We start from the raw sequence: 18,748 nt of genomic DNA on the forward strand, positions 1-18,748 counted from the left end.
TGAATCATTTTTACGTGCTTTCACTAGCGAAAGAATCAAAATTCAGGATGTATGTTCTGGTTGACTATACATAGGTCCATAGAAAAAATACATTTCCTGACTACAGGGTACATTCTTGTCAGGCACTGCCAACAAGAGCGCTCTTATATTTTTAGTTCTTGTTATATGCGACACTCGGTACGGTTAAGTTTATCGCTTTATTGCATTTGGCCAATTAAAAATGTTTTCAATTAGTGTACTCAGATGAATATTTTTAAACTGACGCTAGCCTTGAAATTGTAAAATGCATGGAATGATGATTTACACAACAGCAGGCGTTCACGTGTATTCAAACGAGTACAGAAGAGCAAGCTATATAATTGCATTCGAAGGGTCTAAATAGATAATGCTAATAAGCAATTCGATGAAGATAATAAGATGCAAAGATTATTTTAGAATTAAGCATGTACATTTACAAATTGATTGTCATATTGCTGCTTTGGTTTTTTTTTTAATATCAATAATAAGTCATTTATTCGTTATCAATCTGTAAAAAACATCCTTGAACCTTTTTCTACGCCCGTCAATATTATTTTAGAATCATTATTGCATTATTGACATTTATAATCTATTTAGATCTCGACGCTTCCGATAATGAGACGATGAGAAGTGTATTTGCCAATGAACTGTCCATAAGCTGTGTGAACTATAAATAAACAAACAATTATCGTTGTCTTTGGCAGATGTTTGCCTTAGACGAAAAAAAGAAAATAAATAAAATAAACTAAAAATGCCAAGATTGCAAATGAACCATTCCATTTGAATTTAAAGTATATGTGTATATTTCTTAAAAGTCATTGGCAGCAGACCTGATTTGTCAATTCAATTCATTAGGTTCAGCTAAATAAACAACAAACCATCAAACTGTAGACTGATTGATTTAAAAAAAATAATTAGTTGTTGATTTTAAGAATGTTGTTTGACACTTTGGCTACTTTGAAATTTTTTGTCAAAGTGCATTAACTGGACTTAAGATACGCGTATACCGTATACAGACCGACGACCTGCTGCGACTAATAACCCAGTCGCAGGGCGTTTAGATAACAGAGCGATATAAATTATGCCACAAGTCAGAGCCGATTTGGTTGTCAGACGGCGATGGAAGCGGGCGGCCTGAGACGGCAATCAAATGGATGAAGTCACACGGCGACCAAGAGGTAATAATTTACATTGCGAACTATTGATTTTGAGGCGTGGGCGTTAGCGTGAGCATGGGCGTGGAAGTGGAAGTGGACGTGGACGTGGACTTGGACTTGGAGGAGGGAGGTGGTAGATAACTTGACACATGTCCGTCAATTTGTGGAACGCCAAGAAGTGTAGAGAACAAAGATAGAGACAGAGCCGACACGGTTGTGGCAAATGCCAAGCGACAAGCAACGAGTTGACAAATACCCTTCGACTTTTTGAGCAATTTATGGGTAGCACTTGGCCCGCTGATTGTAGCCACCGATTGCTGACCGCGGGCGTCGCAACATTACCAAGGCCGAAGGGCTTACGCTGCCCCCAGGGCGTTGGGTCTAGTTAAGTTTCAGTTTCTGTGCCACGTTTGCTAAGGTCACGCGAGCTGCTTTACTCGCGTGCAACAATACACACATACATAAATATATACATACATGCATACATATTGGCGGACATAGGCTAAAATGAAGCGTATTCGTACACTGAAACAGTCATCATAGATCATTGATGCGATGAGCAAGTTCCTGATTAATGTCTAATTATACGCTTCTAATTTGCGCTAATGACGATGGACACACGATGATTGATTAATTAATTGATCGATTGATTGACTGATTGATTGAATGATTGGTTGATTGATTCTTGGTTGCACTGATTGCACATCTATGGCCAGTTCGAGCACAATTGAGCTTTCACAATTGCTAGCTTGTGTTATACACGTAAGAAATGGGGTTTTACCTTTGGCGAGATGGGCGGATAAAACGGTGGCAGTTCATGACAATTTGGACACCAGCTGGCCATGTTAGCTGATTCGGTATCGGGTTCGTATTTGGTATCAGGTTGAATTTTGATATCTCTTTTGCAATTAGAGCCAAATTAGCAGCCGCAATCGATATGGTTGTGTCCTTTCTCATATTCGCTTCTTGAAGTTGTGTGCGTCAGATATGTAGGAGAGTGTTTTTGTATCTTTGTATAGAGGGGCGGGTTTCGGTTCATTGCCAGTTATGCTACTCACCTAGTACAGGCTATACCACCGAGGCAGGGCTCCAGGGCTGCCAACATTCACACGCTCAAATCGCACATTAATATGTAGACGATTTGTTGTTGATATTCTTATTATTATTAATAGAATTGTTATTGTTGTTGGTTTTTGTTTTGCTGTTGTTTTTGTTTTTATTAATATTATTGTAGCCGTAGAAATATTGTTATTTGCTTTGCTTTAATTTCTTTACCATCACATTCGGATTATTATATTTTCGGATTCTCTGTATACAGTTATATGTCATTCGATTCATATAAATTAGTTTTGTAAGTTCTTGTTGTTGTTTCTTTAGAATACCGTTATTAACTTCATTGTGCGTTTATTTGTATTAATTTTGATGTAAGTATTTGCTATGAGTAGAATTGTTGTTAAAAACATATTTAATCATTTTTTATTTCACTTTTCACATATTTTCAAATTTTCACGGACCAGTTATATTTTTATTATTTTTTACTATATTTGTTAATATCGTTACACTTAATTACTCAGTAGATTATCAAAAATCCAAAATATCATTCAAAATGCTCGTCCTTAACAAATTTCACTGCCCATTTGCCCATTTTCCATCACTGGGCAGTAACTGCGGGAAAAATGAAAACGCGGCCTGGTAAATAAATAAATAAAGACGCGAAGCAAATTTCAAAGCAAAAGCAGCAGCTGAGCGTCGGTTCTTAGGACTTGCTCTCACTAGCTCTTTCTCCCCTATTTCTCTCTCTCTCTCTCTCTCTCTCGCTCTCCCAGTTTTTGCGCATGTACTTTAGATGTAGTCCGAAAGAGTGTAAAGCTTTTTATATCGGGTTGAAGGCTCAAATTAATTTATGTTAAGCATACGCCGTGTCTATCACAACTATTTAAATTTAATTTATCTATATTACTAATTGTTACTAGTTTCATTATTATCCGGCCTGATTTAGTTCACAAACGCTGTTTACAAATTAAATCCGTAAGATATGCGGACAATGCGACAGAGGGACGCCAGTTAGCATTTGCCTGCGGGGCAACGAACGTACGGAAAAGGAATGTGAACCGTGCGCGTGAAGCGTGTGCGAGGCAATGAACGCTTCCAAGAGTTGCTGCAGCCTGTCGTTGAAACGGAAACACACTGCCCTAGTTTTTAGTTGTGCTTCGCAACACATACATGCATACATACATTCTTTAATGAATACACATGTACGTATGTATGCACTTACTTATGTACCTGCACGAACAAAACAAGCCGCACAACGCAGTTCCATGGAGTATAGAATATAAATATTATAAATATTATAAAAGCATGTTCTTCACAAAACAAAAGCAGCCATATTTTTTTAGTATTTGTAATGTTTATGACGCAAATATGCTGTAATTATGAGCACTGTCAGTGTTGCCACCTTGAGCCGAAATGTAAACAGAATGACTGCCTGGCTGTGCACGCATCGAACTCGTTTGAAATTTGGTTAAATTTCCTTGTAGGTATCTACCGCTCTCATATATATGTTTATATATATATGTATATGATAAGTATGTATATGTGTGTATACAAAGGTACATGCTCGGGCACTGACTGACTGACACACATAAACCAATAAACGCGCATAACGGACGCCAACACCAACGAAGACGAGTAGGAAACAACAAAAATAACATTGGCGATGACAACGAAGCGTGGCTAGAACGGGGCCAGAAGCTCATTCGGCAACAGCAATAGCAACAACAACATTGAACGATATTACTGTACCATATCTCCGGCTACCCATCGACTTTATCATCGTGTCCTTTCGTTGGGCTTTGTCGTTCCTGCTCGTCGTCGCTAAAAACGTTTGTGTGCTCGTTTTGTTCGATTCAACATGAAACTGGCGCACTTCGCGTGTGTCTGTGTATGACTTTGCGCATGTGTGTGTGTGTGTGTGTATATATGTATGTAAACGAATGAATCTTTTAGCAATTCGTATATGTAGGCTAGTTCCTTTTAAATAAAAACCCGCAGCAATGCCACAATAAACAGAAAATGTTGCCACAAAAATATAAATATTATTTTGGCTAGAATCGATATAATATCATTTGAATTGTCTTTTATTTTATCGAATTTACTTTCGCGTGCGGATACACATACATATACATGTCTCAGAGCCGAGCCATATTAATTGAATTTCCTGTCCAAAAATATGTCACACAAGAAGTTAAAATGTTTTTTTTTTTGTAACTTTCAAACGGTTTTGAATGACTATCCAAATTATCATCACTTTATCACTTATTCTTATTTGAAATTTCTTGTAAACTTTAATACAGCTTTAATGTATTATATAGGATATTTTTTCTTTAATTGGCATACGCAATTTGAACTGGGTGTGTGTGTGTGTGTTTTATATATGTTTGTTATATATATATATGTATATATATAAATATGTATATATATATATATATACATATATTTAATGAGGAACTTTTTCATTACTTTTCACACAAGCACACGACGCGCACAGGCCAAGCACCAACCTTTCTCGTCAGCAGCGGATACAATTCTGCGCGCTGCGAACTCGGATGGCTCGGGACTCTGCAGCCCAAGCTCGTAGTTAAGCTTTTTCGGAATGCTAGGGGCCTGGCATGTTAGGTGGAGCTTGCGATTCATTAAAACTGGCGCCAAAATGCACCGACGATGCAAGTGTCTGTGTGTGTGTGTGTTCCTGTGACTGTATTTCGGTTGCTTAGCGATTGGCTCACGTGGCGTATAAAAAAAATGCATTATCTTTCTCTTTAAATTTGTTGTGCGCTTGAGTGTAACTGTAGCATATTTCTTGGCTGTGTGTAAAAAATGGCTTCGCATTCACATTGTTACACTTACATTTCATGTATATAAATGAATATGAATAACAAATTTTGTTAAGGATCTTTCAAGCGAACACTTTAAAGTAATGTGTTTTAATAAACATGTAATTTCAGGTTTTTAGTGAACCGATTATCTCATATTCCGTTTAATCATTGCTAAGCTCGCATTTCAAATGTTTTCCATTTATTAAGTTTTAAAGTAAGCGGTATACAAAATATCTTACTGAAGCGTATTCCATGTTGTTGTGAGTGTGTGTTGGGACTATCTTGAAATACAACGTTTCTAACCTAACTGTGCCGCGAACTAGATGTAATTGGAGCCCTGAGTTAAATATGTTATCGTTCATCGATATTTCGTATCAAATACCGATAATCAAAACATTTGAGACGCATTCTAACCTAACTGTGCCGCGAACTAGATGTAATTGGAGCCCTGAGTTAAATATATTATATCGTTCATCGATATTTCGTATCAAATACCGATAATCAAAACATTTGAGACGCAATCAGGTTGCTTCGATTTGGTAGTCAGGAATGTGACCAAATTTGTTGTTACATTAAGCAACATAGAGCACAAGAATTTATATAACCAAACACCAGTTACACCATGAAAACAGCCGTTCTCGGCGGCGGCATCAGTGGTTTATCCGCCGGCTACTATCTATTGCGAAAGTTCGGCAAACCTTTGACCATTTACGAAGCATCACCACGCGTCGGTGGCTGGATACGTTCTGAATGGCACAAGGAACGCGGTTTTTTGTTTGAGAGTGGTCCGCGCACGATACGGCCAAAAGGTATAGCGGGTGCCAACACCTTGGAACTGGTGGATCAACTGAATCTGCCGATTAAGCCAATACGCGCTTCACATGTGGCGGCACGGAACCGCATGCTTTATGCCAAGGGCCAGATCTGTCTGCTGCCAAACAGTCCCAGGGGTCTTATTGGCACTGTTCCCCCCTTCACAAAACCTCTGTATAGAGCTCTTCTCCATGACTTGACCACTGGCGGCACTGTGGCTAAAAACGAAGACGAGTCCATCTACAGCTTTGCCCAAAGGCGATTCGGCAAGGAAATTGCTGACTACGCCATTAGCCCAATGATCTGTGGCATTTGTGCTGGCGACGCGCGCGAAATCAGTGTGCGTTTTCTCATGGAGAGTCTCTTCGAGAAAGAGCAAAAATATGGCGGCGTAATAAAGGGTATGCTCTACTCGCGGTTCAAGAACAATGTAGACGAGAGCAAAGTAGGTTTGTTTGATCAAGACGAGCCCAAGCTGTTCAAGCAAGCTGTCCAAGAGAAGTGGGCCATGTACGGCCTCGCGGATGGCCTGGAACAGCTGCCGCGAGCTTTGCGCAAATATCTGGGCGAACACGATGTGAACGTCCAGCTAAGCAGCAAGTGTCACAATTTAAGCTTTAACAACGACGGCGCTCGCATTAGTGTACGCGATGTTGACTTGCCGGTGGCTCATGTGGTTAGCTCACTGCCTGCACATCAATTGGCACCGCTGGTGAGAACGCAGCATCCGTCGCTGGCCGCCCAACTGCTGGACATACCATATGTGGATGTGGTCGTGGTCAACTTGCAATACAACAGTGATCGGCTCTTGAAACAAAATGGCTTCGGGTTGCTGGTGCCGCCCGTCGAAAAGCTGCCCGTGCTGGGAGTCATCTTCGATAGCTGCTGCTTTGACATGGCTGGCAACACGATATTAACCGTCATGATGGGCGGCCGCTGGTTCGACAAGTGGTTTGGCCACCAGCCCAGCCAAAAGGAATTGCGCGACATTGCACAGCTGCACGTGCGCAAGATTCTTCACATCAAAGAAGAGCCTAACTTTAGCCGCGTACACACGCTTCACAAGTGCATTCCCCAGTACACCGTCGGACATAAGCGACGCGTGGAGAACATAAGGAGCTACATCAAAAACTACAAACTGCCATTGTCGCTGTGCGGCGCAGCCTATGATGGCGTTGGCATCAACGACGTCATATTGTCTGCCCGCAGACAGGTAAACAAGTTGCCGGTGCACCAGCCGCCGCCGGGTCATTGAGGCTAATCGCATGAACTGAAATTATATATATTTCAATTATTATTTATTCATTTGTATATTTTCTTTTGTAACTATGGTTTGAGTAATTTTCCGTTTGTACATTAAATTCCGTTGATTTCCCCTTCTAGATCGAGCCGCCATTTATTTACCAAATCCACCCAGACATGGTGGACTTTTTTCCGGCTCGTGCTCGGGCGCCCATTGCTTTGGTGTTTTCGCCTCAATAGAGAGTGCGTGCATGAATTCGAATCCGGCCGCCTTCAACGCAGTCTTAATAGTGTCGTTCACCAGTCGATGGCGCTGTGTGGATACATTATAGAGGAGTCTTTAAAGGCAGTCGTGTTAGCCGTGGGCTTACCTTAATGAGGGTTAAATCATTGAACTTGTCGGATACGACAAGCACTCTAAAATGCGATTCAGCTTGCTTGGGTGTGTTGTGCATTGGCGATTCGTTGGTAACATCCAGGAAAACGGGATTAAGCTCCGCTGTTAGCGCTTTCCTCATTGCCGTTTCTATAGGTGGATACTGTGCCTTCTGCGACATGTTTGTCTCGGGATTCCTATTGAGCAATGTGCCACTTGTGCTTAGCAGTTGGTTGACCTTTTGCGCTGAAATTCGAACGGATTGTCGAAACGTTAAGCCGAACATGTTTCCAAGATTCTCGCACAGCTGTTGCACAATTACATAAACAATTTGTTGTCAGGCCTTTATGAGAGCCGAAATGAACCAGTTCAGTTCGGTTCGGTTCGCGATAAATGCACGTTAATTTGAAATGGGATGAAACCGATAAATTAAAAACTTTTACACATACTATACTTTTAACGTTATTATCAGCTCTTGACATTTTACACAAAAATACACAACTTTTTTGAATTTAAGTAACCAACATTTATTTCGCTCTTCTTTTCTTTTTGTTTATGGACAAATTAACTGGCACAAAGGTTTAATATAATTTATTTAAACATATTCAACGGGAAGCTCTTTTAGAAATATTGGATCTTTAAAAATGTCAATAAAATTGTAGTCATATTAAGCAATACACATACTCCAATTACCAGTTATTGTGCCGTAACAAATGTAATATTCTTTAACGATGCTTTTCATAGAAAGACATATTTTGATATTTCAAACTAATTTTTGTCCTATGAATATGTTAAATGAATTGTGTTATCAAGCAAAAGCATAAACAAACACATTTAACGATGCATATTACCATAAAAAAAAACATATGCCCATGCCCATAAATAAACGATGAGCGGGCATAACCAATCAAGGTGTATATATCGCTGTTTTCTACTGCTTTGTATATGTTGGTTATGTTAATAGTCAACCAGCTTCTTAAGCTTGGGTGGCGCGGAAATGACCACTCGTCCCCGATTTCCGGCACTCGAGTTGCTGCTATGAGCCTGTGCCTCCTCTCGACCACCGTGCGAGCGCTCATACTGCTGTTGCCTGTACCGCTCTCGCTCACGATTTCTCTCCATGCTTCGCTCCCGTTGACGACGTCGCCGCGATTGCGACTGACTACGTCGACTTCGAGAACATCTCCGCTCCCGACTGCCGCTTCGTCGTCGACTGTGCGACCTCCGCTTTCGATCTGTGCGGCTGCTGCTCTTTCTACTTCGAGAACGGGATCGTTGCCTCCTGTTACGGCTTGGACTTCGTGATCTTCGTTTGCGCTGCATGCGACTGCTGCTACGTCGACTGTGGGAACGCGATCGGTGCCTTCTGCTTCGACTATGACTACGGGATCTACTGCGACGGGCAGATGATTTGACCAAGCGGGTTGCAGCTTCCGAGTCTACCGATTCCGCATCGCTGTCGGAGAGTTTGCCGCTGGACGGCGTTCCATATTTGTGCCGCAACTCACGCCGCCTGTGAATAAAGAGATGTGAGAGGGCTTTCAAAAAGCCACCCACAACTGATTACTCACCTACGACGCAGCTTTAGCGCGAGCTCGCGCATCTCATCCTCGCGTTCCTGTTGCAACTGACGCTCTCTCTCGGTTTTTTCAATTTCTGCACGCTTATCGGCCTTATCTGAAATATAAACGACTGCTTAGTCCTAGTTTTGAAATTAGCAAAGCTTTCGTCTTCGAACTTCACACTACACTCGGCGGCTTACATTGCCTGTTTAGCAGGTTTTGCATCTTGCGCTTAAGCCGCTCTCGCAGATTGGGCCGTCCACTGCCACTCGCCTGTCCAGATCCCTGTAATATTCATCAACAATTATTTAGCATTCTTGGCGCCATTATGTGCAGATAAGTTGGAGTCAGTTCTGGTTTCAGTCGAAAGTGTCGTTGCGTAAGACTCGGCAACATGAGGGACAAAAGTTAATCAATTTTAAACGAAATCTACATGCGGCTAAACCTGTACATATCTAAGGAAAGCCAACTTAGTCACAAAACTCTTCTCTTAATAAGTTACAAGAAATAGATACTTTCACATATTCTTAATAGATAACAAAAAATGAAAACTCAACTCCGGCTATGCCGAACAAAATAAACAAGAGAGAGATATGAATTATTTTCGGTGCGCCTTACATAATTATAACTGACAAGCGTTATATTATATACAAAAGCTCTGTTTACAGCCGATAAATTGAAATATATGTTATGGAAGTGCAATGTATATAGGATTGTGGTCACAAGTTGAGTATAATAAAACTGCATATTAATATTCTAATTTGGTCATATTAAAAAATAAAACGAAAAGTGTTTCTTATAAGTCAATTTCGACCGATCGTTCCAATATATAATAAAGGTAAAGGATGCGACCGCAGACAGATGAATGAAACGTTCCTAGACGAAGTGTTTGCATAGAAATAGACAAGTCAGAGCAATGTGGTCATATAGACACGGCTGATGATTGATCAAGAATACATATACGCATACAAGGCACAAGCCATAAAAAGATAATTAAATATAATGACAATTTTGATATTTTTGTTGACTGTGACCAGTTTGGCGAATAGCCATTCCATGATATATACGAGTTCAACCGTTCTACTCGATGCTCCAAAATAAAAATACTCTTTGCCCATTAACCCTTTACATTTGAACAGCCTAATACTATTTTCTTTTGGGCTAATGGATACCCTTTGAAAGGGTCACGGACAAAAGAGAGTTGACTGATCTGAATTTCACACATGTGTAGTCCAAAGAGTTGCTACAACGCTAAAAGGGTATAGAGCGTCCACGTCTGGGATGGTCCATTGCTAGTTATGATCGTGCCATATGCATATTGGTTTGTGATTGTCTGCGATTCATATTGGTTTGGATTTTTAAGGTAGAGGCGTGAAATTTTGTGGTGTACTCCAGTTATTTGAGGCAATGAGACACTTTGGTTTTGCTTACTGACTTTGGTTTCGGTAGCAGAACTATATTTGCCTGTTAGATTACCCGTGCTGGATGACGACATCAATGGCTGCGAGCGCTCCGAGCTGTAAGACAAAAGATTGTAATTATCAAAATAGTTTCCAACTAAAGAGAAAGTTAATTGATAATTGAAACCGAATCTGAGGCTTCTTTGGTTGCTCAACTTTACCATACGGCTGCCGTCACTTACGCAGTATCCACATCCAATTCTTCGGAATCATCGCGATCTCTGCCGCGCAGAGATTTGCCTGGCTGTTTGCCCTCGTCTTCCTCGACCTCGCTTGGATCACTACTCTCCGCTGACGATGAGGATGTGTCGTTTCCTCGCTTCCGACCATAGTAGCGCTTTAATGGGGGCGGCGGCGGCTCCGTCACTTGGGGCAACACAGGCACCGAGATGCCCAAAGCTGGTACCGTTGTGGTCTTGCTGAGGACACGCGAAGTCAGCGGATAACTGATCATCGGCACTGCTGAAAGTGTTTGATCTGTTGGCTTCGGCAGCAATTGCTGTTGCTGCTGCACCTGCTTAATTGGCAAGTTTGCCGCTGTCATGAGTATTGTGCTCGAAGCCGTTGTGGTTGTTGTTGTGCTAAGGCAAATGGTTTTCTGTGTTGCTGGCGGCGTTGTTAACTTTTTAACATTTGAGCGCGTGCGACTGCGCCGACTGGAACGGGAGTGGGATCGAGAACGACGCCTTCTTGACATTGTATAGGAGCTAACGCTGGAGCTGCGGGAGGAGTAGGGATAGCGTTTGCGCGACCGCTTATAGCTGGGACTACGGGAAGTGTAGCGCTGCCAAGAACTTGAACGCGAACGTGATCGAGAGCGAGATGGAGAACGGGATCTCGAGTAATGCCTTCGTCGCCTCCGGCTGCGTGTGCGGCTACGGCGATGATAGCTACGACGTCGACTGCGCCGCCGACTTGGACTGCGGGATGTGCTGCGTGAGCGATGTCGTCCGCTGCGCTTCGCCGTCTCGTTCATGAGCTTTAGTTGGTCCAAATTGTCCTTGACTTTTTGCGCATAGGAAACTGAGGCAGCAATCGCTGCACCGCTGCTGGCGTTAATACAGGACTCGCCGAGAGTCTGACCAGGCTTTGACAAATTGATAGTGATTTTTGAGTGCGGCTGCATCTCATCCTCGCCACCAAATGAGGTAATATAGGTAATCTTTTCGCCACCACCCTCAGCTGGTGAGGGCGAGCGAGATTCAGAGTCCTCGTCCTTGTCCTTGTTTTTTCCCTGGTCCTCTTTGGCCGCATAGCTAGGCGGACTGAACGGTCGATTTGCTATACGCCGCTCTTTTTGTGCACGACGTTCTCGACGCGACTTGCGACCGCTCAGTAGCATCTTTTCCTGTTCCTCTTCGCGCGCAATCCGTAACGCATCCGCTTCGTCCGCATCCTTTGTGAGATGCGAGAAGAAGTCGTTACTTTTCATGCCATAATTGCGACCACAGGCATTAAGTTCATGTGCCTGAGCCGTGTCCAGTTTGCCAATATCTATGGACACATCCATATCCATATCTGAATCCGATTCATCTGAGTTTTCGGCTTTATCACCGGCCGCGGCAGCTGCGCTGCTCGTTGCTGGCGCCGTTCCGAAGGGCTGCGGCCCGATTGCCACAGAGGGCGCTTCTCCATCATCGTAGGAATAACCAATGGTAGCTCCACCGCCGCTATTCTTTTGCTTCTTCTTTCCTAAATTGCGCTCCGCCTCCAGCTGAGCATTGGCTCCGAACTGTTCCTCCAGATATAGCTGATGCAGAAACTTGTCCTCGCTAACATTAAGAAAATCATTTTGCGCCAATATACGATATCGCTCGTAGTTCAACTGCCGCTCTTCGACCGTTAGATCTGATTCCCCTTCCGCCTCATTACTGTTTTTTGCCATGGGCGCAATATAGTCCAAATGTGCGCGCACATCGAAGCGATCGATAAGGTTGTCCTGGTGTCCCTGCCAAGGAACACTGCAAGGGAACAAAAACCAAATTAGATTTCGCAGAAAGTATGGCATTTAGGTATATTTATATCTGGATTCAATATCACTTGCATGATTGCGTCGCCATCACCGGCGGCCGCTACAGCTGGGTCCAAATAAATTTTGCTCCGTCTGCCGTGCAATTGTAGAAACTGTGTGGGATCCGCTTGAATCTTATCATAAAAGTATTGCCTGCGCTCGGCACGCTTGCGATAGTCCACGATAAGGCCGCGTATCCGGCGTTCCTGTTTTCGAGCCTCATGCCACATTATTTTCCATCAATTGAGTTTAACGACGACAAATTTTTCACAGAGTTCACACATGCTCGGCCGGCATAAATCGTCTATTTTTAATGACTCGTTTCCACTGCCTCTCTTCGACTGTGATAGTGTTGGAAAACGTGTGAAACGAACGACGCCCTGAACTAGAACTTGTTCCGCGCAGTTCAGCTTGGCTTGCAAATCGAATGGCTGGGTTCAAACTAATTGGGGTTAATTAAAATTGGATGGGGTTGCAAAATATATAATAAAACATCAGGCTATACTTAGTCTGTCATCTGGGCGGTCCACGTTGCCGGCAGCCGGACAATCTCTGTAACTGCGCATGCGCTTGTTGTAGGGTGGAAACGGAAATAAAAGGAGGATAATAAATAACAGGCAAAACTGGAATGAGCCACAACACAACAATTGTCAGTCAATGCTGCCGCCGCCGCCGCCGACTTGTGCTACAACATTTTGCGGCATCGATTTTAAGGGCACATTCAAATCCCTAGCTAAAGATTCAGAACAGTAGAACTAGCACAACCAGTTTGCCGATCTCGTTTATTGTCTAATGTCTGCTAGACGTTACTATTTCGGAGCAGAGAAACGTTACAATACCTCCGAAGAAGACAAGGCTTGTCAAGATGATGGGCCTGTGTACCCTCGCGACAGCAACAACAACAATGACAATGAGGATACAAACAATGAGCCAGAGCCGGACGCCGACAAGGACGACGACTCAGAGTTTTTGCAAGATGTGCCATACTCGTCCAGCAGCATCGATCGCAGCTCAATTGGCTCCATACCCTGGGCAGATGATGCCATCAAAAAGAACAAACTGGATTGGGAGCGCGTTGACCGCATGATAAGCGGCGAAGAACCGCTATCGGAGCTGGAGCCAGAACTGCGACACGAAATCGCTGACTGGCAACGCAAATTCCCCAGTTTACTAGCCCGCAAAGCGAAGCCACTCAAACCGCAAAGTTTTGACAGCAGTCGTAACACAACAGGTCGGAACGAACTGCCAGATGAATCTGGGGACATAGACTCTATATCAGATCTTAGCCTAAACTCTCTAGATGATTATGACGAAGGCGATGAGGATGAGGACGACGATGGCTTTCTCACTCCGACAGTCGCGCGTCAACGCGAGCACGAGCAGCTAATACCATCAGATCGAAATTATATGCGTCCTGCCCAAAACCTTGTGGCTATACTGGACAGAGATCTACACATTACGTCGGTTGCGCTCAAACTACGCAGGCGTGAGCACACCCAGCAGCCGCAAGCACCAATCACGCCGCAGTCGGCTACAGTGCCACACTCTCGTCTGCGAATGCCACCTATTCTCAACGTACTGGACTCCAATCGACGTTTTCGCGGGCTCCTCAACAACCGTAGCTTTGTGCAGCTGACGCAGGTGCAGCAGCAACCGAAATCAGCGGCATTGACGTATGCCAGCAGCGCGGAGAGACAGAGGCAGCAGGCAGGCGTTAGATCGGCCTGGAACATGCCCATGGCTGCCAGCCGATTCCTAAACAACAAGCATGCAATTGTGTTGCCGTCACTGAACCGTCACAGAGACTTCAGCACGACTGCCACCACATCTAGTCAAAGCATTTCCAGTGGGCGTGGCGCACACACCAACAATATAGTCACTCATGGTGCGAGTCCTCACGCGAAGTTGAGAGATTACAATGTCCAGCATTCGCATCAGAATGGCCTGCCGCTAGACCAAGTCACAACAAATTCAACTACCCCTTCAACGGGTCGTTCCATCTCAGCAGCAATTCATCATCCACGGTCGCAGTTTGCCACCAGTAGTGCCTTCTACATACCGTACAGTGCCTCAAAATTTAAAGCGTTTAAGTAGCCAAAATCTCGTTGTATACAACTAGCAATAAATTTTGAAAGCAAGATGAGCAAGTGCTTTATTTGAAAGTGCCCGACTAGGAAATACTCTCTTCAAAGCTCCGAACACCGTAACATGTGTTTGCATTGTTGGGTGGAGCCAGCAGAGACGATATTCTTTTTGTTTATGCGCGATTGATGCTATTCGAGAATATATGTTTGAGCACTTTCGTCTTTCACACACATTTGTTATATGACTATTTTTATTATTTTTTTTTCAACTATTTGTTTTCAAAATACTTTTAATGGTATGTTTATCAAATTCCATCTTATTATTTCCTAACAACCATATAATCTGAAAAATCACTGTCGACATATCCTCAATATTGTATGTTATAAAGACGTATACAAACAATTGTGTACTCAGGGAACATATGCCACACGTTTCAATCTCCAAGACACATGGTGTAGTACGACGCCTTTTGCTTACGTGTCGAAATTATAGTAACAAATAAAAGTAAAGATTACAGACTCATGTTGTCTAGACGCAGGCGGCCATCGTTCTCTGTAAGGTATAGGGTATCTGCTAAACATTGCTCTGTGATCAGTTCTTCCACACGATCATTCATCTAGTTTAGAGAAGGTACAGAGATATAAGCCAGCGTTTACCTTAATAAGAAGTCGACCTACTTACGCCTTTTGCCTTGCGCTCGCTCAACACCTCGGGATATTTAAAGGCTGGCCCAAAATTCACACTGACTGTAGCGCTCTTGTGTATCGAAATGGCCGGAAAATAGCTGCCCCCATAAATGTCCTCGAACGCAATACCCTGCGACTGGCCATTCTTAAAGAACTCGATTCGACTGCCTTGCAGGATGTGCAGATTTTTAAGTGTTTCCGTTATTTTGTCCTTATCTTCGTAATACAAATGTGATTTAAATTTAACAAGCGGCTGATGGAAAATATGGAATAAAGTAAATGGGCAATTTTTGCGGTCAATTCCAATTTTTAACTCACGCGGTCCTTGAATGTGTTGGGCAGGTAGTCCATTGTTGGCAACTCGGGAAGGTCAATGAGCAACCCAAGCGTGTCTCCTTCACCATACGCTTCACTGTAGTGCTTGCCATGGCTCTCAGTAAACTTTGTGCCCTTGCGCGAGCGCCAGGAATAGCCAAATTTGTCATATCCCAACGGCGCCTGTAGGTTACCATATTCTCGTCCCCAGCCAACTCGAGTTGCTGCACCCTCCGGCATCTCTTCAACGGTTATCTCATAGTACCAGCAACCACGGTTCACAGCTATGACAAAACAGAATTTTTGAATAAAAGCCACCACGAAAAATTCATTGCTTAGCTAATTACAGTGTGTAGCGCGCACTTGAGAATATCCCCGCTCCCCAGTCACCGCCAGTCGATCCTCGCTGATTTTTAATTGTGGTGCTCGATCGTGCAGAGCCAGTAGCACTGCATGTGGCACTAGTGTGCGATATAGCCAGCCAGGTATGGGCTTTCCCGCCCAGTCGGAGCTCTCATCGAATTCCTGGCGGAATGGCGCGTGCGGATCCGGCTCGGCAAGTATATAACGATATCCATCCTTATTAAATGGATGCTCCAGCGGGTAGCCGTGCGGAGGAAGTTTCACATTGGCTGTCACATCAGAGCTAGGACGTCCCTTCTTGCCCGTTGGGCCCGCATCAGTGCCAGGAAACTTTCGTTTCTGCCTGTTATTCTTGGCGAGCGTGGCTGCAATGTATGCAAAATGCTATAAGTAGCTGTACGTGACTTGCGGCATGGACTGCCAAAGCTTATTTAATCTGCGGAATGTGAATGTCTAAATAGTTACTGCGGCTGTCCCCCACTTACAATCTTCTTCACTGCTGGCAAGCGACGCTACGCTCAGCGTTGACGTCATCGCAAGGACAATATGTATGTGTCGTCCTTAATTACGACGCGTTTTAAATCAATTGGCCAGCGAATGACAGCACACGAGCATCTAACGAGCCAAAAGCAATAATATGTAACACAAATATTTATTATTTTATTGAAATTGGGTTCAGCTCGTATACGCTAACGAGCCCCACCCACCCCGCGCTAACAATCTGTGTGTGTGCCAGTTGTGTTTATTTATTTGTTGTTTCTTTGATTGTTTACTTATTAATGGATGTGTGACGAGAACACGAAGTCAAAAATAAGAAACTACCGCAAAACGTAATTACGATCAGCTTTTGCTTCCACTGTCTGAATTGGAAAAAGCGGCGAGAGCGAAAAAGTGAGTGAGCGAGCGAAAACAAAAAAAAAAAAAAAAAAAAAAAAACAACCATGACCATACGATGTGAGCGAGCGTTCCACGGTGCTACAGCTACGAACCGTAGTTGCTTCAATTCCAATTAGTAAAATAGCAACAACAACGAACATAAAATAGAGCTGCAGTGCAATTGCAAAGCTGATTAATAATTTGAATTGCTTTGCAACCATCTGCCCACTGTTGATTTTCATTTCCGATTTGTCGGCTCTCTTTGCGAACGTGCCTGAATTAAAGCGAAAAAAGATAGCAGACGCACGCTTCGTTCATTTTGTTTGGAAGGGCATGCAAAGCAGAACGCGATAAAGACAATTGCCATTGTGTTGGCCTCATTTCGCGTCAGCTTTTGCAGCACTCGCCCCACTGTGCACGCTCAGCTGTAACGAATCGTAGGCAAAACAAAAATGAGTGCTTAGCATATTCGGAAAACACCGAATCATAGACTCTCTTTGGGTTTCGCTTTATGTGTCTCAAATAAACAAAATGAATTTATTGAACAACAACTCAACAGGTAGAAAAGAAACTATGTTTTGTTTTGATAATAGCAACTCACCTTGCATATAACCATCCTCGGTAAGACGCAGGGCGCCAGTTTTGCTCATAATCTCGTAGTTGGGTTTAATTAAACGCAAGTCCTGATGATAAAGTCCATACATGGCACCCTGTTCAACATGCTCTTCATAGACAAACAATGTATTAACATCTTTGACAAGGGAACGCTGCACGGTTGAGTACCAAGATTGCGTCAGACGACGCGGCATCGTTGTCATGGCCTCCCAGAATTGCTCAATATAGGGTATAATCTCCTTGTCTTTGCTAAACTGTATTTGATTCTTGCCTTCCCGAAGCGCAGCCTGCTGCATGTTGGCAATGGCACATTGGCACATCTGAGATATTGCTATTAAGAAATTATAGAGAGTACAAATTGTCAATGCGATCGTTTTTTTTTTTGTTTTTTGCTATACTTACTAGCTTGACTTTTGCGAAAGCTTTCCAGGCCCGTGGCAGAACAATTTTTGCAGACAAATATATAATTTGTGATAAACGGCAGCAGCTTCCCCTTGCCCAACTGGTAAGTAATGCAGGACTCGTGAATCCAACGGGAGCATGTCGCACACAGTAATTCAATCGCGTTTAGGTTTCGTTCCTTGCCACTAGATGTGCAGAAAGTAAACAAATCTGAGTGTACTTATCAAACAAAATGTCTTGTACATGTGCCTACCAATAACAGACGCCGGCTGTTGTCTGCCTGTCCCCGCCTTCCACACCAACAACTCCACTAACTGAGCTACGATGCTCTTGCAGTTGCATTTTCTCATCCTCCATATTAAAGTTGAGCTCTGAGTTCGCCTCAGTAGGTGAGCTGGTCTCCATTATGCACTCGTCCATTATAAGTTATAAGTTCTTGTTGGAGTTTTATTCACAAAGTATGTAAACAAATAAATGCCGCTTCGGGAATAAATTGCTAAGCGACGGCGATTTATCGAAATTCCTCGAGGGACCCAAGTGACAAACAAAGTGTGGGCACCCAACACTGGCTGTAATGTTATTAACAGCGCGCACTTATTTGTTCCAGTAAACTAGACATTTCCTTTGTCAGTTTGTCATAAAATTGACTTTGATTTGTTTGTATTTGAAGTGAATTTCTTAATAACGTTGAAAGTTTTTATAGGAAAAAAGGATTTCGCTTTAAAGATCGTCGGGATGACTCTTAAATTGAATTTAACAGCCGTTGACTGTATGCGCTACAGAGTCACAAGAGAACAGCTGTTGGTTAACATTGTTCATATTTTTCTCTGAATATGAATTAAATTATTTAATTTTTTTCTATAGAGACAATGTCATCAACAGATTAAATTAG

General features: G+C 43.1%; 6 protein-coding genes across 33 annotated transcripts in view; 2 read left to right on the plus strand and 4 right to left on the minus strand.

The window, feature by feature from the left end:
- The window catches only part of slo (calcium-activated potassium channel slo), a 54,331-nt gene extending 49,616 nt beyond the window's left edge, over positions 1-4,715 (minus strand). For 7 of the 22 annotated variants that reach the window (XM_032440849.2, XM_032440850.2, XM_070207754.1 and 4 more), the window contains exon 1: positions 1,957-2,112. In XM_032440849.2, the coding sequence (XP_032296740.1) occupies positions 1,957-2,019 (63 nt within the window). In that variant the 5' untranslated portion in view covers positions 2,020-2,112. Of the gene's footprint in view, positions 1-1,956; positions 2,116-2,233; positions 2,611-4,694 lie in introns of those variants that run through there. The other 15 variants (XM_032440859.2, XM_032440864.2, XM_070207762.1 and 12 more) reach the window with 5 other exon arrangements.
- An 827-nt stretch (positions 4,716-5,542) lies between these two features.
- Positions 5,543-7,245, plus strand: Ppox (protoporphyrinogen oxidase). The gene has a single exon (XM_002052982.4). The coding sequence runs from the start codon at positions 5,673-5,675 to the stop codon at positions 7,116-7,118; it is 1,446 nt and encodes a 481-aa protein (XP_002053018.1). The 5' UTR covers positions 5,543-5,672; the 3' UTR covers positions 7,119-7,245.
- On the minus strand, positions 7,155-7,906 carry LOC6630598 (bolA-like protein DDB_G0274169). Its single transcript, XM_002052981.4, has 2 exons — positions 7,477-7,906; positions 7,155-7,418 (listed from the first exon to the last, which is right to left on the minus strand). Exons 1-2 carry the CDS (start codon positions 7,765-7,767, stop codon positions 7,260-7,262), a joined length of 450 nt encoding a protein of 149 aa, XP_002053017.2. The 5' UTR covers positions 7,768-7,906; the 3' UTR covers positions 7,155-7,259.
- Positions 7,907-7,983: 77 nt separating this feature from the next.
- LOC6630341 (CLK4-associating serine/arginine rich protein) lies at positions 7,984-12,882 on the minus strand. Of its 5 annotated transcripts, XM_002052980.3 has the most exons (6): positions 12,548-12,882; positions 10,686-12,464; positions 10,479-10,560; positions 9,244-9,328; positions 9,053-9,158; positions 7,984-8,994 (listed from the first exon to the last, which is right to left on the minus strand). In XM_002052980.3, exons 1-6 carry the CDS (start codon positions 12,742-12,744, stop codon positions 8,439-8,441), a joined length of 2,805 nt encoding a protein of 934 aa, XP_002053016.1. In that variant the 5' UTR covers positions 12,745-12,882; the 3' UTR covers positions 7,984-8,438. The 5 variants fall into 5 exon arrangements, 4 of the variants coding, with proteins under 4 accessions (XP_002053016.1, XP_070063190.1, XP_032288787.1 ...); XM_070207089.1 differs by lacking the exon at positions 7,984-8,994 and having other exon boundaries at positions 10,520-10,560; XM_032432896.2 differs by lacking the exon at positions 7,984-8,994 and having other exon boundaries at positions 9,220-9,328.
- A 424-nt stretch (positions 12,883-13,306) lies between these two features.
- LOC6630340 (uncharacterized) lies at positions 13,307-14,657 on the plus strand. Its single transcript, XM_002052979.4, has one exon. The coding sequence runs from the start codon at positions 13,307-13,309 to the stop codon at positions 14,606-14,608; it is 1,302 nt and encodes a 433-aa protein (XP_002053015.2). The 3' UTR covers positions 14,609-14,657.
- Positions 14,124-18,670, minus strand: ash2 (Set1/Ash2 histone methyltransferase complex subunit ash2). Of its 3 annotated transcripts, none has more exons than XM_032432897.2 (7): positions 18,110-18,670; positions 17,857-18,041; positions 17,441-17,785; positions 15,948-16,328; positions 15,604-15,884; positions 15,277-15,538; positions 14,124-15,215 (listed from the first exon to the last, which is right to left on the minus strand). In XM_032432897.2, the coding sequence occupies exons 1-7, from the start codon at positions 18,274-18,276 to the stop codon at positions 15,208-15,210; spliced, it is 1,629 nt and encodes a 542-aa protein (XP_032288788.1). In that variant the 5' UTR covers positions 18,277-18,670; the 3' UTR covers positions 14,124-15,207. The 3 variants fall into 3 exon arrangements, with proteins under 3 accessions (XP_032288788.1, XP_002053014.1, XP_015027316.1); XM_002052978.4 differs by having other exon boundaries at positions 15,281-15,538; positions 18,110-18,659; XM_015171830.3 differs by lacking the exons at positions 17,441-17,785; positions 17,857-18,041; positions 18,110-18,670 and adding an exon at positions 16,449-16,742 and having other exon boundaries at positions 15,281-15,538.
- Positions 18,671-18,748: the final 78 nt, after the last annotated feature.

This window comes from Drosophila virilis, chromosome 2 (genome assembly GCF_030788295.1).
Source record: "Drosophila virilis strain 15010-1051.87 chromosome 2, Dvir_AGI_RSII-ME, whole genome shotgun sequence".
NCBI lineage: Eukaryota > Metazoa > Arthropoda > Insecta > Diptera > Drosophilidae > Drosophila > Drosophila virilis.